The following is a 22,577-nucleotide window of genomic DNA, read 5'->3' on the forward strand; positions in this document are numbered from 1 at the left end:
TCAACATTTCAGCTTCATAGGAATTAAAGTTTGGTGAAAAACAAACTTACCGGTATGTTAGTGTTTATCTATATACCATCCATTTGCTCAATACAGCCTTTTGAAATTTCCAATTGAAAAAATGTGTGTCTCTAGCCGTCATGTTGATATGTGTGTAGTACATTTGTTTTCTCGGCGTTGATTGGTCAATTAATTTTCGAGAGCCAATCAACGCCGACAAAACAAATCTACTGCATACTTACATGGCGGCTAGAGACATAAATTTTTCAATCGGAAATTTCAAAGGGCTACGTTAGGCAAATGGATGGTATTTATCCATGGATTTACTAACCGGTAAGTTTGTTTTCTACCAAACTTTTATTCTTATGACGCTGAAGTGTTGACATGCAGTGGTTTTTGAGCTACGCATTAGAGTCCTGGCGTGTTTATCGGAGGACACCAGTGTCCGACCAGTTGAAATCTGGCTGTTTTCCGATGTTTCTGGATACCTAGTGACATTTATACGGCATGATATATATTGTATCATATACCAAATTAAAGATAAATTATCTGGCTGTCGATTGAGAGTATTCCTATTATCATATCCTATACGGTTGGTTAATAATCATACTTTTTCTAAAATTGGGTACTGTTATATTGCCGGCCGAGTTATAGACCTTGACCCAGTATTATACTTATGTTTATATTAGAAACGAACACCTGTGGTATGATAGAGGTTGATGAAGGTTGCGTCTCCACAACTGACTCTGACAGGTCAGATGGGAGTGTTATATGGAGAATGACTCATCGAAACCTTAGCACCATTCAATTCTGGGTCTACGTTCAGACATCTACAGCAGTGGGAGAATTTCCTAATGAGCAAAGGCCACTCCTGATAGTGAAAATTATATTAAATCTCTACAGCTACTGATGTGTATAACCTTATGGTTTACCATTCACTAAGTAAAATTTAGCATAATTGCAATTTACGTTGAATGTATGATAAATGTTTACATGTTAATTATATTCACATCAGGAATGCTTTGTTTCACGTGGCAGAGGAGAATTTCTTATTAGGCTAATTAGGTATACAGTTGAACCCTCGATAATCCGGACGCCCATAGTCCGGGAAAACTCGCAATCCGGACGGAAATGCCAGGGAACGGATTTCTATCATGGTGATTAAGTTTTTAGTTTAAACAGTTTTCAAACTGTTAGTATATTGTTCAGTGGGGGCCCGTGTGTGCTTTAATATTTCTATGGACTTTACATATCGTGTTATATATCAAAAAAAAATTCAGCGATTTTTTTAACATTTGCAGTCGTAGATCGGTATGATATTCTATATATTATATTAATAACAACTTTAACAGTTTAAAAAGTGTCCTATTTTGGTGAGGATTGGTATAGTTTTATTTTTCAAGAATGAAGATGAGATTTCAGGCTAGTGAAATGTCAGGATTTACTGTTAGTTTCTGTGTGGTTAGAATGAAGATGAGATTTCAGGCTAGTGAAATGTCAGGATTTACTGTTAGTTTCTGAGTGGTTAAGAATGAAGATGAGATTTCAGGCTAGTGAAATGTCAGGATTTACTGTTAGTTTCTGTGTGGTTAAGAATGAAGATGAGATTTCAGGCTAGTGAAATGTCAGGATTTACTGTTAGTTTCTGTGTGGTTAAGAATGAAGATGAGATTTCAGGCTAGTGAAATGTCAGGATTTACTGTTAGTTTCTGTGTTGTTAAGAATGAAGATGAGATTTCAGGCTAGTGAAATGTCAGGATTTACTGTTAGTTTCTGTGTGGTTAAGAATGAAGATGAGATTTCAGGCTAGTGAAATGTCAGGATTTACTGTTAGTTTCTGTGTGGTTAAGAATGAAGATGAGATTTCAGGCTAGTGAAATGTCAGGATTTACTGTTAGTTTCTGTGTTGTTAAGAATGAAGATGAGATTTCAGGCTAGTGAAATGTCAGGATTTACTGTTAGTTTCTGTGTGGTTAAGAATGAAGATGAGATTTCAGGCTAGTGAAATGTCAGGATTTACTGTTAGTTTCTGTGTGGTTAAGAATGAAGATGAGATTTCAGGCTAGTGAAATGTCAGGATTTACTGTTAGTTTCTGTGTGGTTAAGAATGAAGATGAGATTTCAGGCTAGTGAAATGTCAGGATTTACTGTTAGTTTCTGTGTGGTTAAGAATGAAGATGAGATTTCAGGCTAGTGAAATGTCAGGATTTACTGTTAGTTTCTGTGTGGTTAAGAATGAAGATGAGATTTCAGGCTAGTGAAATGTCAGGATTTACTGTTAGTTTCTGTGTTGTTAAGAATGAAGATGAGATTTCAGGCTAGTGAAATGTCAGGATTTACTGTTAGTTTCTGTGTGGTTAAGAATGAAGATAAGATTTCAGGCTTGTGAAATGTCAGGATTTACTGTTAGTTTCTGTGTGGTTAAGAATGAAGATGAGATTTCAGGCTAGTGAAATGTCAGGATTTACTGTTAGTTTCTGTGTTGTTAAGAATGAAGATGAGATTTCAGGCTAGTGAAATGTCAGGATTTACTGTTAGTTTCTGTGTGGTTAAGAATGAAGATGAGATTTCAGGCTAGTGAAATGTCAGGATTTACTGTTAGTTTCTGTGTGGTATCATTTGCTGCACCATAATATGACCTGGAAATATGTGTCCGTCATGCGTGGAAAGGCAAGTGGCTTTAATATCATTGGGTATACACCAACTAACTTCCGATACATAGATTATGTCGGGTTGATATTACAGTAAAACAAAGTAGTATTTTGCTACAATTTCCCACGATATTGTATATCTGGTGCAGTTGATTTGTTTAAGACTTAAATGACCGAGTGACCTACATAATAAGATTATTGGATAAGATAACAGGCTTATATTTTTACTTTCATTTTACCGCAATAATCAAAGTTCTTCAGCATAATGCTCAAAATAAATATTTTAGGAGTTGCCTCCCCTACCTTGTTGAAGACAAATCCTGAGCACATATCCACCCCTGGACCACGTGCATTTGCAGACTAAAGATATATATAATCGGACAGCGTGTCTTGGTAATAATACAGTATATGCTTTATAGAATACTATCAAGACAACTATATAATAAAAATCTTTATTATTAAATAAACAAAAATGAGTGTGTCGTTTGCCCTACTGGGCACAGTTTCATATCAACATTCCACGTCTCGCATTCCCCGATAAAGACTCTCGCCAGCTGTCTCGTTCCAAAAAAAAACGAGGAAATTCAAGTTTTATATTCACCCAGTGAGAAAATATAAATCCCTTAACTTAAAAATTCTCCATAGGAAAGCATTTAACAGATTTTAAGGAAGGCTTTGGATACTTGTAAATATTCAAAAGACTTAAAGCGGTATCAAAACAGTCAAATTACGGACCTTGATAGTTGTTAGAATTTTGTAGATGTAGCTGAAATTAGGTTATATCAACTATATTTATAATGGCTCCTTGATAACATTGGTAAAGCCGTTTGTTGTATAAGCCGATACTTGTTAAACCATAGAGAAGTAATGATTTTTGCCGAGCGGAGAAGTCGGAAAGTTCATGAACATTCGTTCTTTCTCCACGGAAGAGTTCCGGGGGGACAGCAGACAGACGTTAAACGCAGTTAACGGGTAGTCAACATGGTGTTCTATATAAAGCAAACGGCAACGACGTTACTTGTCTGTCTCGGCTAACTACGTCGGCATTGAATTGACACCAAGAAATTTTCTGAATCATTTTAGATCATCTAACCTCAAAAAACCATTCAATTTAATCCCTAATCCTGTCTCATCTCCTCTCTTGTCCTTTCTTCTGCATGATTTATAACATGATCCTTTTTTTTTTCCATCTTTTTTCACAATTCTTCTAAGACAACGGGAGCACGGAAAAAATCAGCACATATAACCGGATACTAGGAACAGAGAGATCTCAGTTCTGGGCGGCGGCAAAAGGGTAAAAAGTATGAAAAATGTATTAACTTCGCAGCAGAGGAATTAAGTCTAATTACTCATACGAAAGGTGAACACCACCAAGGACACCCATCGGCATTTAACCCCCAAACCAACTTGAATTGTGTAACGAACGGCCGCGCCTGAAGATCAGTCTTGAATATTCTGCCTAATCCGAGGATAGTGTAAGTTCTCTATACAGATACTGATGGACAAACACAAATACGGATAAAAAACCACAAAAAGATCAAAACCTAAGCAAGACCATATTCAGGAAGGTTAGAGAGGAAGAGATTTAGTCTGTCTGAAACCAATACGGAAAAACACGAGCAGTCGGTATCTCCTGTCTCCGACTTTAAACAAGTAAGTCCTTTTAGTCAACTCTTGATACGTCCCATGCTGGGCTGGTCCGGTCCCTATTCATTGGAGTTCTCCTTCTCATTCTTCAATGATCTGTTCCGGCTGGGTTGATTAGCCCCACCGTTGATAGTGTCCGGTCGGTTATTGCCTTCTGTCTCTTCATCACCTTGGACAGCGATGTCTGTCTGACTGCCACCCTCGCCTCATGACTACCACAGTTGCTTGTGACCAAACCACTTTTCACTTTTCTCCAGATCCACCTGGAAGCAACCTCTGCCTGCCTAATTGAAGCTTTCATCAGGTTCCCTCAATCTGCTCATTGAGAAGGCTCTCCATACTGATTGACCGTGTAAACCCCTGCATCCACCTATATATAGGTATACACCTTCTTTCCCTACTATTGCCATTCCTCCATCGGTAGTTTTGCTACTTCCTTCAATGACCTTCATCATAGTTTCTCATGGAATGATAAGCTCACCCATGACTATCCAACTACTGCTTATTCCGTCTTTGCATATTACAGAGTTAGCTCCCTTGCGGGCATGTATCGATTGTTACGTCATTATTTTGTGAGCGCAATTCACGTAATTTTCTCCGAAACACATAACGTCACAATCAATACCTGCAAATTATATGCAAATTCGGAATAGTAGCGGATCCCATGTCTGCGCGGAGTGATGTTGATGTCCTCATCTCCCACTCCCATGCTGTTGCGAGCATTCCACCAGCCTCTACACTCACTGTAGCACGAGTTGGGCACAAATTTTGGTCCTTTGGATAATCACTGATTCTTCTTTCTTCTAGCTAGTGTTTGGGACTATCTCCTTCGTCTTCAAACTTAAAGCGCCACTCGGCATAATGTGAAAACATTACAATTGTAGACAGGTTTCCACAAAGTACAGACATACTGCGCTGTCAATAATCGCAATTCAACTATTGGACGACCCTGCACGATGCCAAATTTATGTTATTTGACATTGGCTGTTAATAGGACGTTAATTAATCTATCTACAAATGTTATTTTACAGTATTTAGTGTTATCTCACTGTAACTTAACCGGTCACATTATAGTGTTTATCTCACTGTAACTTACCGGTCACATTATAGTGTTATCTACATTATGTTGTTATCTCACTGTAACTTACCCGGTCACATTATAGTGTTATCTCACTGTAACTTACCGGTCACATTATAGTGTTATCTCACTGTAACTTACCCGGTCACATTATAGTGTTATCTCACTGTAACTTACCCGGTCACATTATAGTGTTATCTCACTGTAACTTACCCGGTCACATTATAGTGTTATCTCACTGTAACCTTACCCGGTCACATTATAGTGTTATCTCACTGTAACTTACCGGTCACATTATATGTGTTATCTCATAACTTGTCACATTATAGTGTTATCTCACTGTAACTTACCCGGTCACATTATAGTGTTATCTCACTGTAACTTACCGGCCACAATTATAGTGTTATCTCACTGTAACTTACCCGGTCACATTATAGTGTTATCTCACTGTAACTTACCCGGTCACATTATAGTGTTATCTCACTGTAACTTACCCGGTCACATTATAGTGTTATCTCACTGTAACTTACCCGTCACATATTTAGTGTTATCTCACTGTAACTTACCCGGTCACATTATAGTGTTATCTCACTGTAATTTACCCGGTCACATTATAGTGTTATCTCACTGTAACTTACCCGGTCACATTATAGTGTTATCTCACTGTAACTTACCCGGTCACATTATAGTGTTATCTCACTGTAACTTACCCGGTCACATTATAGTGTTATCTCACTGTAACTTACCCGGTCACATTATAGTGTTATCTCACTGTAACTATACCCGGCCACATTATAATGTTATCTCACTGTAACTTACCCGGTCACATTATAGTGTTATCTCACTGTAACTTACCGGTCCCACATTATAGTGTTATCTCACTGTAACTTACCGGTCACATTTATAGTGTTATCTCACTGTAACTTACCCGGTCACATTATATTGTGTTATCTCACTGTAACTTACCGGCCACATTATAGTTTTATCTCACTGTAACTTACCCGGCCACATTATAATGTTATCTCACTGTAACTTACCCGGCCACATTATAGTGTTATCTCACTGTAACTTACCGGTCACATTATAGTGTTATCTCACTGTAACTTACCCGGTCACATTATAGTGTTATCTCACTGTAACTTACCCGGTCACATTATAGTGTTATCTCACTGTAACTTACCCGGCCACATTATAGTGTTATCTCACTGTAACTTACCCAGTCACATTATAGTGTTATCTCACTGTAACTTACCCGGTCACATTATAGTGTTATCTCACTGTAACTTACCCGGTCACATTATAGTGTTATCTCACTGTAACTTACCCGGTCACATTATAGTGTTATCTCACTGTAACTTACCCGGTCACATTATAGTGTTATCTCACTGTAACTTACCCGGCCACATTATAGTGTTATCTCACTGTAACTTACCGGTCACATTATAGTGTTATCTCACTGTAACTTACCCGGTCACATTATAGTGTTATCTCACTGTAACTTACCCGGCCACATTATAGTGTTATCTCACTGTAACTTACCCGGCTCACACTATTATAGTGTTATCTCACTGTAACTTACCCGGTCACATTATAATGTTATCTCACTGTAACTTACCCGGCCACATTATAGTGTTATCTCACTGTAACTTACCCGGTCACATTATAGTGTTATCTCACTGTAACTTACCGGTCACATTATAGTGTTATCTCACTGTAACTTACCCGGTCACATTATAGTGTTATCTCACTGTAACTTACCCGGTCACATTATAGTGTTATCTCACTGTAACTTACCCGGTCACATTATAGTGTTATCTCACTGTAACTTACCCGGTCACATTATAGTGTTATCTCACTGTAACTTACCCGGTCACATTAATAGTGTTATCTCACTGTAACTTACCCGGTCACATTATAGTGTTATCTCACTGTAACTTACCCGGTCACATTATAGTGTTATCTCACTGTAACTTACCCGGTCACATTATAGTGTTATCTCACTGTAACTTACCCGGTCACATTATAGTGTTATCTCACTGTAACTTACCCGGTCACATTATAGTGTTATCTCACTGTAACTTACCCGGTCACATTATAGTGTTATCTCACTGTAACTTACCCGGCCACATTATAGTGTTATCTCACTGTAACTTACCCGGTCACATTATAGTGTTATCTCACTGTAACTTACCCGGTCACATTATAGTGTTATCTCACTGTAACTTACCCGGTCACATTATAGTGTTATCTCACTGTAACTTACCGGTCACATTATAGTGTTATCTCACTGTAACTTACCGGTCACATTATAGTGTTATCTCACTGTAACTTACCCGGTCACATTATAGTGTTATCTCACTGTAACTTACCGGTCACATTATAGTGTTATCTCACTGTAACTTACCCGCAGGTTCCACTTTATTATAGTTTATGTTATCTCACTGTAACTTACCCGGTCACATTATAGTGTTATCTCACTGTAACTTACCGGTCACATTATAGTGTTATCTCACTGTAACTTACCCGGTCACATTATAGTGTTATCTCACTGTAACTTACCCGGTCACATTATAGTGTTATCTCACTGTAACTTACCCGGTCACATTATAGTGTTATCTCACTGTAACTTACCCGGTCACATTATAAGTGTTATCTCACTGTAACTTACCGGTCACATTATAGTGTTTTATCTCACTGTAACTTACCCGGTCACATTATAGTGTTATCTCACTGTAACTTACCCGGTCACATTATAGTGTTATCTCACTGTAACTTACCGGTCACATTATAGTGTTATCTCACTGTAACTTACCCGGTCACATTATAATGTTATCTCACTGTAACTTACCCGGTCACATTATAGTGTTATCTCACTGTAACTTACCCGGTCACATTATAGTGTTATCTCACTGTAACTTACCGGTCACATTATAGTGTTATCTCACTGTAACTTACCCGGTCACATTATAGTGTTATCTCACTGTAACTTACCCGGTCACATTATAGTGTTATCTCACTGTAACTTACCGGTCACATTATAGTGTGTTATCTCACTGTAACTTACCCCGGTCACATTATAGTGTTATCTCACTGTAACTTACCCGGCCACATTATAGTGTTATCTCACTGTAACTTACCCGGTCACATTATAGTGTTATCTCACTGTAACTTACCGGTCACATTATAGTGTTATCTCACTGTAACTTACCCGGTCACATTATAGTGTTATCTCACTGTAACTTACCCGGTCACATTATAAGTGTTTATCTCACTGTAACTTACCCCGGTCACATTATAGTGTTATCTCACTGTAACTTACCGGTCACATTATAGTGTTATCTCACTGTAACTTACCCGGTCACATTATAGTGTTATCTCACTGTAACTTACCCGGTCACATTATAGTGTTATCTCACTGTAACTTACCCGGTCACATTATAGTGTTATCTCACTGTAACTTACCGGTCACATTATAGTGTTATCTCACTGTAACTTACCCGGTCACATTATAGTGTTATCTCACTGTAACTTACCGGTCACATTATAGTGTTATCTCACTGTAACTTACCCGGTCACATTATAGTGTTATCTCACTGTAACTTACCCGGTCACATTATAGTGTTATCTCACTGTAACTTACCCGGTCACATTATAGTGTTATCTCACTGTAACTTACCGGTCATATTATAGTGTTATCTCACTGTAACTTACCCGGTCACATTATAGTGTTATCTCACTGTAACTTACCCGGTCACATTATAGTGTTATCTCACTGTAACTTACCCGGTCACATTATAGTGTGTTATCTCACTGTAACTTACCCGGTCACATTATAGTGTTATCTCACTGTAACTTACCGGTCACATTATAGTGTTATCTCACTGTAACTTACCCGGTCACATTATAGTGTTATCTCACTGTAACTTACCGGTCACATTATAGTGTTATCTCACTGTAACTTACCCGGTCACATTATAGTGTTATCTCACTGTAACTTACCCGGTCACATTATAGTGTTATCTCACTGTAACTTACCGGTCACATTATAGTGTTATCTCACTGTAACTTACCCGGTCACATTATAGTGTTATCTCACTGTAACTTACCCGGTCACATTATAGTGTTATCTCACTGTAACTTACCCGGTCACATTATAGTGTTATCTCACTGTAACTTACCCGGTCACATTATAGTGTTATCTCACTGTAACTTACCCGGTCACATTATAGTGTTATCTCACTGTAACTTACCCGGTCACATTATAGTGTTTATCTCACTGTAACTTACCCGGTCACATTATAGTGTTATCTCACTGTAACTTACCCGGTCACATTATAGTGTTATCTCACTGTAACTTACCCGGTCACATTATAGTGTTATCTCACTGTAACTTACCCGGTCACATTATAGTGTTATCTCACTGTAACTTACCCGGTCACATTATAGTGTTATCTCACTGTAACTTACCCGGTCACATTATAGTGTTATCTCACTGTAACTTACCCGGTCACATTATAGTGTTATCTCACTGTAACTTACCGGTCATATTATAGTGTTATCTCACTGTAACTTACCCGGTCACATTATAGTGTTATCTCACTGTAACTTACCCGGCCACATTATAGTGTTATCTCACTGTAACTTACCCGGTCACATTATAGTGTTATCTCACTGTAACTTACCCGGTCACATTATAGTGTTATCTCACTGTAACTTACCCGGTTCACATTATAGTGTTATCTCACTGTAACTTACCCGGTCACATTATAGTGTTATCTCACTGTAACTTACCCGGTCACATTATAGTGTTATCTCACTGTAACTTACCCGGTCACATTATAGTGTTATCTCACTGTAACTTACCGGTCATATTATAGTGTTATCTCACTGTAACTTACCCGGTCACATTATAGTGTTATCTCACTGTAACTTACCCGGTCACATTATAGTGTTATCTCACTGTAACTTACCCGGTCACATTATTATAGTGTTATCTCACTGTAACTTACCGGTCACATTATAGTGTTATCTCACTGTAACTTACCCGGTCACATTATAGTGTTATCTCACTGTAACTTACCCGGCCACATTATAATGTTATCTCACTGTAACTTACCCGGTCACATTTATAGTGTTATCTCACTGTAACTTACCCGGTCACATTATAGTGTTATCTCACTGTAACTTACCCGGCCACATTATAGTGTTATCTCACTGTAACTTACCCGGTCACATTATAGTGTTATCTCACTGTAACTTACCCGGTCACATTATAGTGTTATCTCACTGTAACTTACCCGGTCACATTATAGTGTTATCTCACTGTAACTTACCCGGTCACATTATAGTGTTATCTCACTGTAACTTACCCGGTCACATTATAGTGTTATCTCACTGTAACTTACCCGGCCACATTATAGTGTTATCTCACTGTAACTTACCCGGTCACATTATAGTGTTATCTCACTGTAACTTACCGGTCACATTATAGTGTTATCTCACTGTAACTTACCCGGTCACATTATAGTGTTATCTCACTGTAACTTACCCGGTCACATTATAGTGTTATCTCACTGTAACTTACCCGGTCACATTATAGTGTTATCTCACTGTAACTTACCCGGTCACATTATAGTGTTATCTCACTGTAACTTACCCGGTCACATTATAGTGTTATCTCACTGTAACTTACCCGGTCACATTATAGTGTTATCTCACTGTAACTTACCCGGTCACATTATAGTGTTATCTCACTGTAACTTACCCGGTCACATTATAGTGTTACTCCTGTAACTCGTCTTATTGTTATCTCACTGTAACTTACCCGGTCACATTATAGTGTTATCTCACTGTAACTTACCCGGTCACATTATAGTGTTATCTCACTGTAACTTACCCGGTCACATTATAGTGTTATCTCACTGTAACTTACCCGGTCACATTATAGTGTTATCTCACTGTAACTTACCGGTCATATTATATGTGTTATCTCACTGTAACTTACCCGGTCACATTATAGTGTTATCTCACTGTAACTTACCCGGTCACATTATAGTGTTATCTCACTGTAACTTACCCGGTCACATTATAGTGTTATCTCACTGTAACTTACCCGGTCACATTATAGTGTTATCTCACTGTAACTTACCCGGCCACATTATAATGTTATCTCACTGTAACTTACCCGGTCACATTATAGTGTTATCTCACTGTAACTTACCCGCACATTATAATGTTATCTCACTGTAACTTACCCGGTCACATTATAGTGTTATCTCACTGTAACTTACCCGGTCACATTATAGTGTTATCTCACTGTAACTTACCCGGTCACATTATAGTGTTATCTCACTGTAACTTACCGGTCACATTATAGTGTTATCTCACTGTAACTTACCCGGTCACATTATAGTGTTATCTCACTGTAACTTACCCGGTCACATTATAGTGTTATCTCACTGTAACTTACCCGGTCACATTATAGTGTTATCTCACTGTAACTTACCGGTCACATTATAGTGTTATCTCACTGTAACTTACCCGGTCACATTATAGTGTTATCTCACTGTAACTTACCCGGTCACATTATAGTGTTATCTCACTGTAACTTACCGGCCACATTATAGTGTTATCTCACTGTAACTTACCCGGTCACATTATAGTGTTATCTCACTGTAACTTACCCGGTCACATTATAGTGTTATCTCACTGTAACTTACCCGGTCACATTATAGTGTTATCTCACTGTAACTTACCCGGTCACATTATAGTGTTATCTCACTGTAACTTACCCGGTCACATTATAGTGTTATCTCACTGTAACTTACCCGGCCACATTATAGTGTTATCTCACTGTAACTTACCCGGTCACATTATAATGTTATCTCACTGTAACTTACCCGGCCACATTATAATGTTATCTCACTGTAACTTACCCGGTCACATTATAGTGTTATCTCACTGTAACTTACCCGGTCACATTATAGTGTTATCTCACTGTAACTTACCCGGTCACATTATAGTGTTATCTCACTGTAACTTACCCGGCCACATTATAATGTTATCTCACTGTAACTTACCCAGTCACATTATAGTGTTATCTCACTGTAACTTACTCGGTCACATTATAATGTTATCTCACTGTAATTTACCCGGTCACATTATAATGTTATCTCACTGTAACTTACCGGTCATATTATAGTGTTATCTCACTGTAACTTACCCAGTCACATTATAGTGTTATCTCACTGTAACTTACCGGTCACATTATAGTTTTATCTCACTGTAACTTACCCGGTCACATTATAGTGTTATCTCACTGTAACTTACCCGGCCACATTATAGTGTTATCTCACTGTAACTTACCCAGTCACATTATAGTCTTATCTCACTGTAACTTACCGGTCACATTATAATGTTATCTCACTGTAACTTACCCGGTCACATTATAATGTTATCTCACTGTAACTTACCCGGCCACATTATAGTGTTATCTCACTGTAACTTACCCGGTCACATTATAGTGTTATCTCACTGTAACTTACCGGTCACATTATAGTGTTATCTCACTGTAACTTACCCGGTCACATTATAGTGTTATCTCACTGTAACTTACCCGGTCACATTATAGTGTTATCTCACTGTAACTTACCCGGTCACATTATAGTGTTATCTCACTGTAACTTACCCGGCCACATTATAATGTTATCTCACTGTAACTTACCCGGTCACATTATAGTGTTATCTCACTGTAACTTACCCGGCCACATTATAATGTTATCTCACTGTAACTTACCCGGTCACATTATAGTGTTATCTCACTGTAACTTACCCGGTCACATTATAGTGTTATCTCACTGTAACTTACCCGGTCACATTATAGTGTTATCTCACTGTAACTTACCCGGTCACATTATAGTGTTATCTCACTGTAACTTACCCGGCCACATTATAGTGTTATCTCACTGTAACTTACCCGGTCACATTATAGTGTTATCTCACTGTAACTTACCCGGTCACATTATAGTGTTATCTCACTGTAACTTACCCGGTCACATTATAGTGTTATCTCACTGTAACTTACCCGGTCACATTATAGTGTTATCTCACTGTAACTTACCCGGTCACATTATAGTGTTATCTCACTGTAACTTACCCGGTCACATTATAGTGTTATCTCACTGTAACTTACCCGGTCACATTATAGTGTTATCTCACTGTAACTTACCCGGTCACATTATAGTGTTATCTCACTGTAACTTACCCGGTCACATTATAGTGTTATCTCACTGTAACTTACCCGGTCACATTATAGTGTTATCTCACTGTAACTTACCCAGTCACATTATAGTGTTATCTCACTGTAACTTACCCGGTCACATTATAGTGTTATCTCACTGTAACTTACCGGTCACATTATAGTGTTATCTCACTGTAACTTACCCGGTCACATTATAGTGTTATCTCACTGTAACTTACCCGGCCACATTATAGTGTTATCTCACTGTAACTTACCCGGCCACATTATAGTGTTATCTCACTGTAATTTACCCGGCCACATTATAATGTTATTTCACTGTAACTTACCCGGCCACATTATAATGTTATCTCACTGTAACTTACCGGTCACATTATAGTGTTATCTCACTGTAACTTACCCAGTCACATTATAGTGTTATATCACTGTAACTTACCCGGTCACATTATAGTGTTATCTCACTGTAACTTACCCGGCCACATTATAATGTTATCTCACTGTAACTTACCCGGTCACATTATAGTGTTATCTCACTGTAACTTACCGGTCACATTATAGTGTTATCTCACTGTAACTTACCCGGTCACATTATAGTGTTATCTCACTGTAACTTACCCGGTCACATTATAGTGTTATCTCACTGTAACTTACCCGGTCACATTATAGTGTTATCTCACTGTAACTTACCCGGTCACATTATAGTGTTATCTCACTGTAACTTACCCGGCCACATTATAGTGTTATCTCACTGTAACTTACCCGGTCACATTATAGTGTTATCTCACTGTAACTTACCCGGTCACATTATAGTGTTATCTCACTGTAACTTACCCGGTCACATTATAGTGTTATCTCACTGTAACTTACCCGGTCACATTATAGTGTTATCTCACTGTAACTTACCCGGTCACATTATAGTGTTATCTCACTGTAACTTACCCGGTCACATTATAGTGTTATCTCACTGTAACTTACCCGGTCACATTATAGTGTTATCTCACTGTAACTTACCCGGTCACATTATAGTGTTATCTCACTGTAACTTACCCGGTCACATTATAGTGTTATCTCACTGTAACTTACCCGGTCACATTATAGTGTTATCTCACTGTAACTTACCCGGTCACATTATAGTGTTATCTCACTGTAACTTACCCGGTCACATTATAGTGTTATCTCACTGTAACTTACCCGGTCACATTATAGTGTTATCTCACTGTAACTTACCCGGTCACATTATAGTGTTATCTCACTGTAACTTACCCGGTCACATTATAGTGTTATCTCACTGTAACTTACCGGTCACATTATAGTGTTATCTCACTGTAACTACCGTCACATTATAGTGTTATCTCACTGTAACTTACCCGGTCACATTATAGTGTTATCTCACTGTAACTTACCCGGCCACATTATAGTGTTATCTCACTGTAACTTACCCGGTCACATTATAGTGTTATCTCACTGTAACTTACCCGGTCACATTATAGTGTTATCTCACTGTAACTTACCCGGTCACATTATAGTGTTATCTCACTGTAACTTACCCGGTCACATTATAGTGTTATCTCACTGTAACTTACCCGGTCACATTATAGTGTTATCTCACTGTAACTTACCCGGTCACATTATAGTGTTATCTCACTGTAACTTACCCGGTCACATTATAGTGTTATCTCACTGTAACTTACCGGTCATATTATAGTGTTATCTCACTGTAACTTACCCGGTCACATTATAGTGTTATCTCACTGTAACTTACCCGGTCACATTATAGTGTTATCTCACTGTAACTTACCCGGTCACATTATAGTGTTATCTCACTGTAACTTACCCGGTCACATTATAGTGTTATCTCACTGTAACTTACCCGGTCACATTATAGTGTTATCTCACTGTAACTTACCCGGTCACATTATAGTGTTATCTCACTGTAACTTACCGGTCACATTATAGTGTTATCTCACTGTAACTTACCCGGCCACATTATAGTGTTATCTCACTGTAACTTACCCGGTCACATTATAGTGTTATCTCACTGTAACTTACCCGGCCACATTATAATGTTATCTCACTGTAACTTACCCGGCCACATTATAGTGTTATCTCACTGTAACTTACCCGGTCACATTATAGTGTTATCTCACTGTAACTTACCCGGTCACATTATAGTGTTATCTCACTGTAACTTACCGGTCACATTATAGTGTTATCTCACTGTAACTTACCCGGTCACATTATAGTGTTATCTCACTGTAACTTACCCGGTCACATTATAGTGTTATCTCACTGTAACTTACCCGGTCACATTATAGTGTTATCTCACTGTAACTTACCCGGTCACATTATAGTGTTATCTCACTGTAACTTACCCGGTCACATTATAGTGTTATCTCACTGTAACTTACCCAGTCACATTATAGGTGTTATCTCACTGTAACTTACCCGGTCACATTATAGTGTTATCTCACTGTAACTTACCCGGTCACATTATAGTGTTATCTCACTGTAACTTACCCGGTCACATTATAGTGTTATCTCACTGTAACTTACCCGGCACATTATATTTATCTCACTTTATAGTGTTATCTCACTGTAACTTACCCGGTCACATTATAGTGTTATCTCACTGTAACTTACCCGGTCACATTATAGTGTTATCTCACTGTAACTTACCCGGTCACATTATAGTGTTATCTCACTGTAACTTACCCGGTCACATTATAGTGTTATCTCACTGTAACTTACCCGGTCACATTATAGTGTTATCTCACTGTAACTTACCGGTCACATTATAGTGTTATCTCACTGTAACTTACCCGGTCACATTATAGTGTTATCTCACTGTAACTTACCCGGTCACATTATAGTGTTATCTCACTGTAACTTACCCGGTCACATTATAGTGTTATCTCACTGTAACTTACCCGGTCACATTATAGTGTTATCTCACTGTAACTTACCCGGTCACATTATAGTGTTATCTCACTGTAACTTACCCGGTCACATTATAGTGTTATCTCACTGTAACTTACCCGGTCACATTATAGTGTTATCTCACTGTAACTTACCCGGTCACATTATAGTGTTATCTCACTGTAACTTACCGGTCACATTATAGTGTTATCTCACTGTAACTTACCCGGTCACATTATAGTGTTATCTCACTGTAACTTACCCGGCCACATTATAGTGTTATCTCACTGTAACTTACTCGGTCACATTATAGTGTTATCTCACTGTAACTTACCCGGTCACATTATAGTGTTATCTCACTGTAACTTACCCGGTCACATTATAGTGTTATCTCACTGTAACTTACCCGGTCACATTATAGTGTTATCTCACTGTAACTTACCCGGTCACATTATAGTGTTATCTCACTGTAACTTACCCGGTCACATTATAGTGTTATCTCACTGTAACTTACCCGGTCACATTATAGTGTTATCTCACTGTAACTTACCCGGTCACATTATAGTGTTATCTCACTGTAACTTACCCGGCCACATTATAGTGTTATCTCACTGTAACTTACCCAGTCACATTATAGTGTTATCTCACTGTAACTTACCCGGCCACATTATAGTGTTATCTCACTGTAACTTACCCGGTCACATTATAGTGTTATCTCACTGTAACTTACCGGTCATATTATAGTGTTATCTCACTGTAACTTACCCGGTCACATTATAGTGTTATCTCACTGTAACTTACCGGTCATATTATAGTGTTATCTCACTGTAACTTACCCGGTCACATTATAGTGTTATCTCACTGTAACTTACCCGGTCACATTATAGTGTTATCTCACTGTAACTTACCCGGTCACATTATAGTGTTATCTCACTGTAACTTACCCGGTCATATTATAGTGTTATCTCACTGTAACTTACCCGGTCACATTATAGTGTTATCTCACTGTAACTTACCCGGTCACATTATAGTGTTATCTCACTGTAACTTACCCGGTCACATTATAGTGTTATCTCACTGTAACTTACCCGGTCACATTATAGTGTTATCTCACTGTAACTTACCCGGTCACATTATAGTGTTATCTCACTGTAACTTACCCGGTCACATTATAGTGTTATCTCACTGTAACTTACCCGGCCACATTATAATGTTATCTCACTGTAACTTACCCGGTCACATTATAGTGTTATCTCACTGTAACTTACCCGGTCACATTATAGTGTTATCTCACTGTAACTTACCCGGTCACATTATAGTGTTATCTCACTGTAACTTACCCGGTCACATTATAGTGTTATCTCACTGTAACTTACCCGGTCACATTATAGTGTTATCTCACTGTAACTTACCCGGCCACATTATAGTGTTATCTCACTGTAACTTACCCGGTCACATTATAGTGTTATCTCACTGTAACTTACCCGGTCACATTATAATGTTATCTCACTGTAACTTACCCGGTCACATTATAGTGTTATCTCACTGTAACTTACCCGGTCACATTATAGTGTTATCTCACTGTAACTTACCCGGTCACATTATAGTGTTATCTCACTGTAACTTACCCGGTCACATTATAGTGTTATCTCACTGTAACTTACCGGTCATATTATAGTGTTATCTCACTGTAACTTACCCGGTCACATTATAGTGTTATCTCACTGTAACTTACCCGGTCACATTATAGTGTTATCTCACTGTAACTTACCCGGTCACATTATAGTGTTATCTCACTGTAACTTACCCGGTCACATTATAGTGTTATCTCACTGTAACTTACCCGGTCACATTATAGTGTTATCTCACTGTAACTTACCCGGTCACATTATAGTGTTATCTCACTGTAACTTACCCGGTCACATTATAGTGTTATCTCACTGTAACTTACCCGGTCACATTATAGTGTTATCTCACTGTAACTTACCCGGTCACATTATAGTGTTATCTCACTGTAACTTACCCGGTCACATTATAGTGTTATCTCACTGTAACTTACCCGGTCACATTATAGTGTTATCTCACTGTAACTTACCCGGTCACATTATAATGTTATCTCACTGTAACTTACCCGGTCACATTATAGTTTATCTCACTGTAACTTACCCGGTCACATTATAGTGTTATCTCACTGTAACTTACCCGGTCACATTATAGTGTTATCTCACTGTAACTTACCCGGCCACATTATAGTGTTATCTCACTGTAATTTACCCGGCCACATTATAGTGTTATCTCACTGTAACTTACCCAGTCACATTATAGTGTTATCTCACTGTAACTTACCCGGTCACATTATAATGTTATCTCACTGTAACTTACCCGGCCACATTATAGTGTTATCTCACTGTAACTTACCCGGTCACATTATAGTGTTATCTCACTGTAACTTACCCGGTCACATTATAGTGTTATCTCACTGTAACTTACCCGGTCACATTATAATGTTATCTCACTGTAACTTACCCGGTCACATTATAGTGTTATCTCACTGTAACTTACCCGGTCACATTATAGTGTTATCTCACTGTAACTTACCCGGTCACATTATAGTGTTATCTCACTGTAACTTACCGGTCACATTATAGTGTTATCTCACTGTAACTTACCCGGTCACATTATAGTGTTATCTCACTGTAACTTACCCGGTCACATTATAGTGTTATCTCACTGTAACTTACCGGTCACATTATAGTGTTATCTCACTGTAACTTACCCGGCCACATTATAGTGTTATCTCACTGTAACTTACCCGGTCACATTATAGTGTTATCTCACTGTAACTTACCCGGTCACATTATAGTGTTATCTCACTGTAACTTACCCGGTCACATTATAGTGTTATCTCACTGTAACTTACCCGGTCACATTATAGTGTTATCTCACTGTAACTTACCCGGTCACATTATAGTGTTATCTCACTGTAACTTACCCGGTCACATTATAGTGTTATCTCACTGTAACTTACCGGTCATATTATAGTGTTATCTCACTGTAACTTACCCGGTCACATTATAGTGTTATCTCACTGTAACTTACCCGGTCACATTATAGTGTTATCTCACTGTAACTTACCGGTCACATTATAGTGTTATCTCACTGTAACTTACCGGTCATATTATAGTGTTATCTCACTGTAACTTACTCGGTCACATTATAGTGTTATCTCACTGTATCTTACCCGGTCACATTATAGTGTTATCTCACTGTAACTTACCCGGTCACATTATAGTGTTATCTCACTGTAACTTACCCGGTCACATTATAGTGTTATCTCACTGTAACTTACCCGGCCACATTATAATGTTATCTCACTGTAACTTACCCGGTCACATTATAGTGTTATCTCACTGTAACTTACCCGGTCACATTATAGTGTTATCTCACTGTAACTTACCCGGTCACATTATAGTGTTATCTCACTGTAACTTACCCGGTCACATTATAGTGTTATCTCACTGTAACTTACCCGGTCACATTATAGTGTTATCTCACTGTAACTTACCCGGTCACATTATAGTGTTATCTCACTGTAACTTACCCGGTCACATTATAGTGTTATCTCACTGTAACTTACCCGGCCACATTATAATGTTATCTCACTGTAACTTACCCGGTCACATTATAGTGTTATCTCACTGTAACTTACGGTCACATTATAGTGTTATCTCACTGTAACTTACCCGGTCACATTATAGTGTTATCTCACTGTAACTTACCCGGTCCACATTATAGTGTTATCTCACTGTAACTTACCGGTCACATTATAGTGTTATCTCACTGTAACTTACCCGGTCACATTATAGTGTTATCTCACTGTAACTTACCCGGTCACATTATAGTGTTATCTCACTGTAACTTACCCGGTCACATTATAGTGTTATCTCACTGTAACTTACCCGGTCACATTATAGTGTTATCTCACTGTAACTTACCCGGTCACATTATAATGTTATCTCACTGTAACTTACCCGGCCACATTATAGTGTTATCTCACTGTAACTTACCCGGTCACATTATAGTGTTATCTCACTGTAACTTACCCGGTCACATTATAGTGTTATCTCACTGTAACTTACCCGGTCACATTATAGTGTTATCTCACTGTAACTTACCCGGTCACATTATAGTGTTATCTCACTGTAACTTACCCGGTCACATTATAGTGTTATCTCACTGTAACTTACCCGGTCACATTATAGTGTTATCTCACTGTAACTTACCCGGTCACATTATAGTGTTATCTCACTGTAACTTACCCGGTCACATTATAGTGTTATCTCACTGTAACTTACCCGTCACATTATAGTGTTATCTCACTGTAACTTACCCGGTCACATTATAATGTTATCTCACTGTAACTTACCCGGCCACATTATAGTGTTATCTCACTGTAATTTACCCGGCCACATTATAGTGTTATCTCACTGTAACTTACCCGGTCACATTATAGTGTTATCTCACTGTAACTTACCCGGTCACATTATAGTGTTATCTCACTGTAACTTACCCGGTCACATTATAGTGTTATCTCACTGTAACTTACCCGGTCACATTATAGTGTTATCTCACTGTAACTTACCCGGTCACATTATAGTGTTATCTCACTGTAACTTACCCGGTCACATTATAGTGTTATCTCACTGTAACTTACCCGGCCACATTATAGTGTTATCTCACTGTAACTTTACCCGGTCACATTATAGTGTTATCTCACTGTAACTTACCCGGTCACATTATAGTGTTATCTCACTGTAACTTACCGGTCACATTATAGTGTTATCTCACTGTAACTTACCCGGTCACATTATAGTGTTATCTCACTGTAACTTACCGGTCATATTATAGTGTTATCTCACTGTAACTTACCCGGTCACATTATAGTGTTATCTCACTGTAACTTACCCGGTCACATTATAGTGTTATCTCACTGTAACTTACCCGGTCACATTATAGTGTTATCTCACTGTAACTTACCCGGTCACATTATAGTGTTATCTCACTGTAACTTACCCGGTCACATTATAGTGTTATCTCACTGTAACTTACCCGGTCACATTATAGTGTTATCTCACTGTAACTTACCCGGTCACATTATAGTGTTATTTCACTGTAACTTACCGGTCATATTATAGTGTTATCTCACTGTAACTTACCCGGTCACATTATAGTGTTATCTCACTGTAACTTACCCGGTCACATTATAGTGTTATCTCACTGTAACTTACCCGGTCACATTATAGTGTTATCTCACTGTAACTTACCCGGTCACATTATAGTGTTATCTCACTGTAACTTACCCGGCCACATTATAGTGTTATCTCACTGTAACTTACCGGTCATATTATAGTGTTATCTCACTGTAACTTACCCGGTCACATTATAGTGTTATCTCACTGTAACTTACCCGGCCACATTATAGTGTTATCTCACTGTAACTTACCCGGCCACATTATAGTGTTATCTCACTGTAACTTACCGGTCACATTATATGTGTTATCTCACTGTAACTTACCCGGTCACATTATAGTGTTATCTCACTGTAACTTACCCGGTCACATTATAGTGTTATCTCACTGTAACTTACCGGTCACATTATAGTGTTATCTCACTGTAACTTACCCGGTCACATTATAGTGTTATCTCACTGTAACTTACCCGGTCACATTATAGTGTTATCTCACTGTAACTTACCCGGTCACATTATAGTGTTATCTCACTGTAACTTACCCGGTCACATTATAGTGTTATCTCACTGTAACTTACCGGTCACATTATAGTGTTATCTCACTGTAACTTACCGGTCATATTATAGTGTTATCTCACTGTAACTTACCCGGTCACATTATAGTGTTATCTCACTGTAACTTACCCGGTCACATTATAGTGTTATCTCACTGTAACTTACCCGGTCACATTATAGTGTTATCTCACTGTAACTTACCCGGTCACATTATAGTGTTATCTC

General features: G+C 38.3%; 1 protein-coding gene across 1 annotated transcript in view; it reads left to right on the forward strand.

The window, feature by feature from the left end:
* Window positions 1–223: 223 nt before the first annotated feature.
* The window catches only part of LOC138333052 (uncharacterized), a 30,378-nt gene continuing 8,024 nt past the window's right edge, over window positions 224–22,577 (forward strand). Inside the window, exon 1 of the mRNA XM_069281160.1 lies at window positions 224–333. Within this exon, the coding sequence (XP_069137261.1) occupies window positions 318–333 (16 nt within the window). The 5' untranslated portion in view covers window positions 224–317. The remainder of the gene's footprint in view (window positions 334–22,577) is intronic.

This window comes from Argopecten irradians, chromosome 10 (assembly GCF_041381155.1).
Source record: "Argopecten irradians isolate NY chromosome 10, Ai_NY, whole genome shotgun sequence".
NCBI lineage: Eukaryota > Metazoa > Mollusca > Bivalvia > Pectinida > Pectinidae > Argopecten > Argopecten irradians.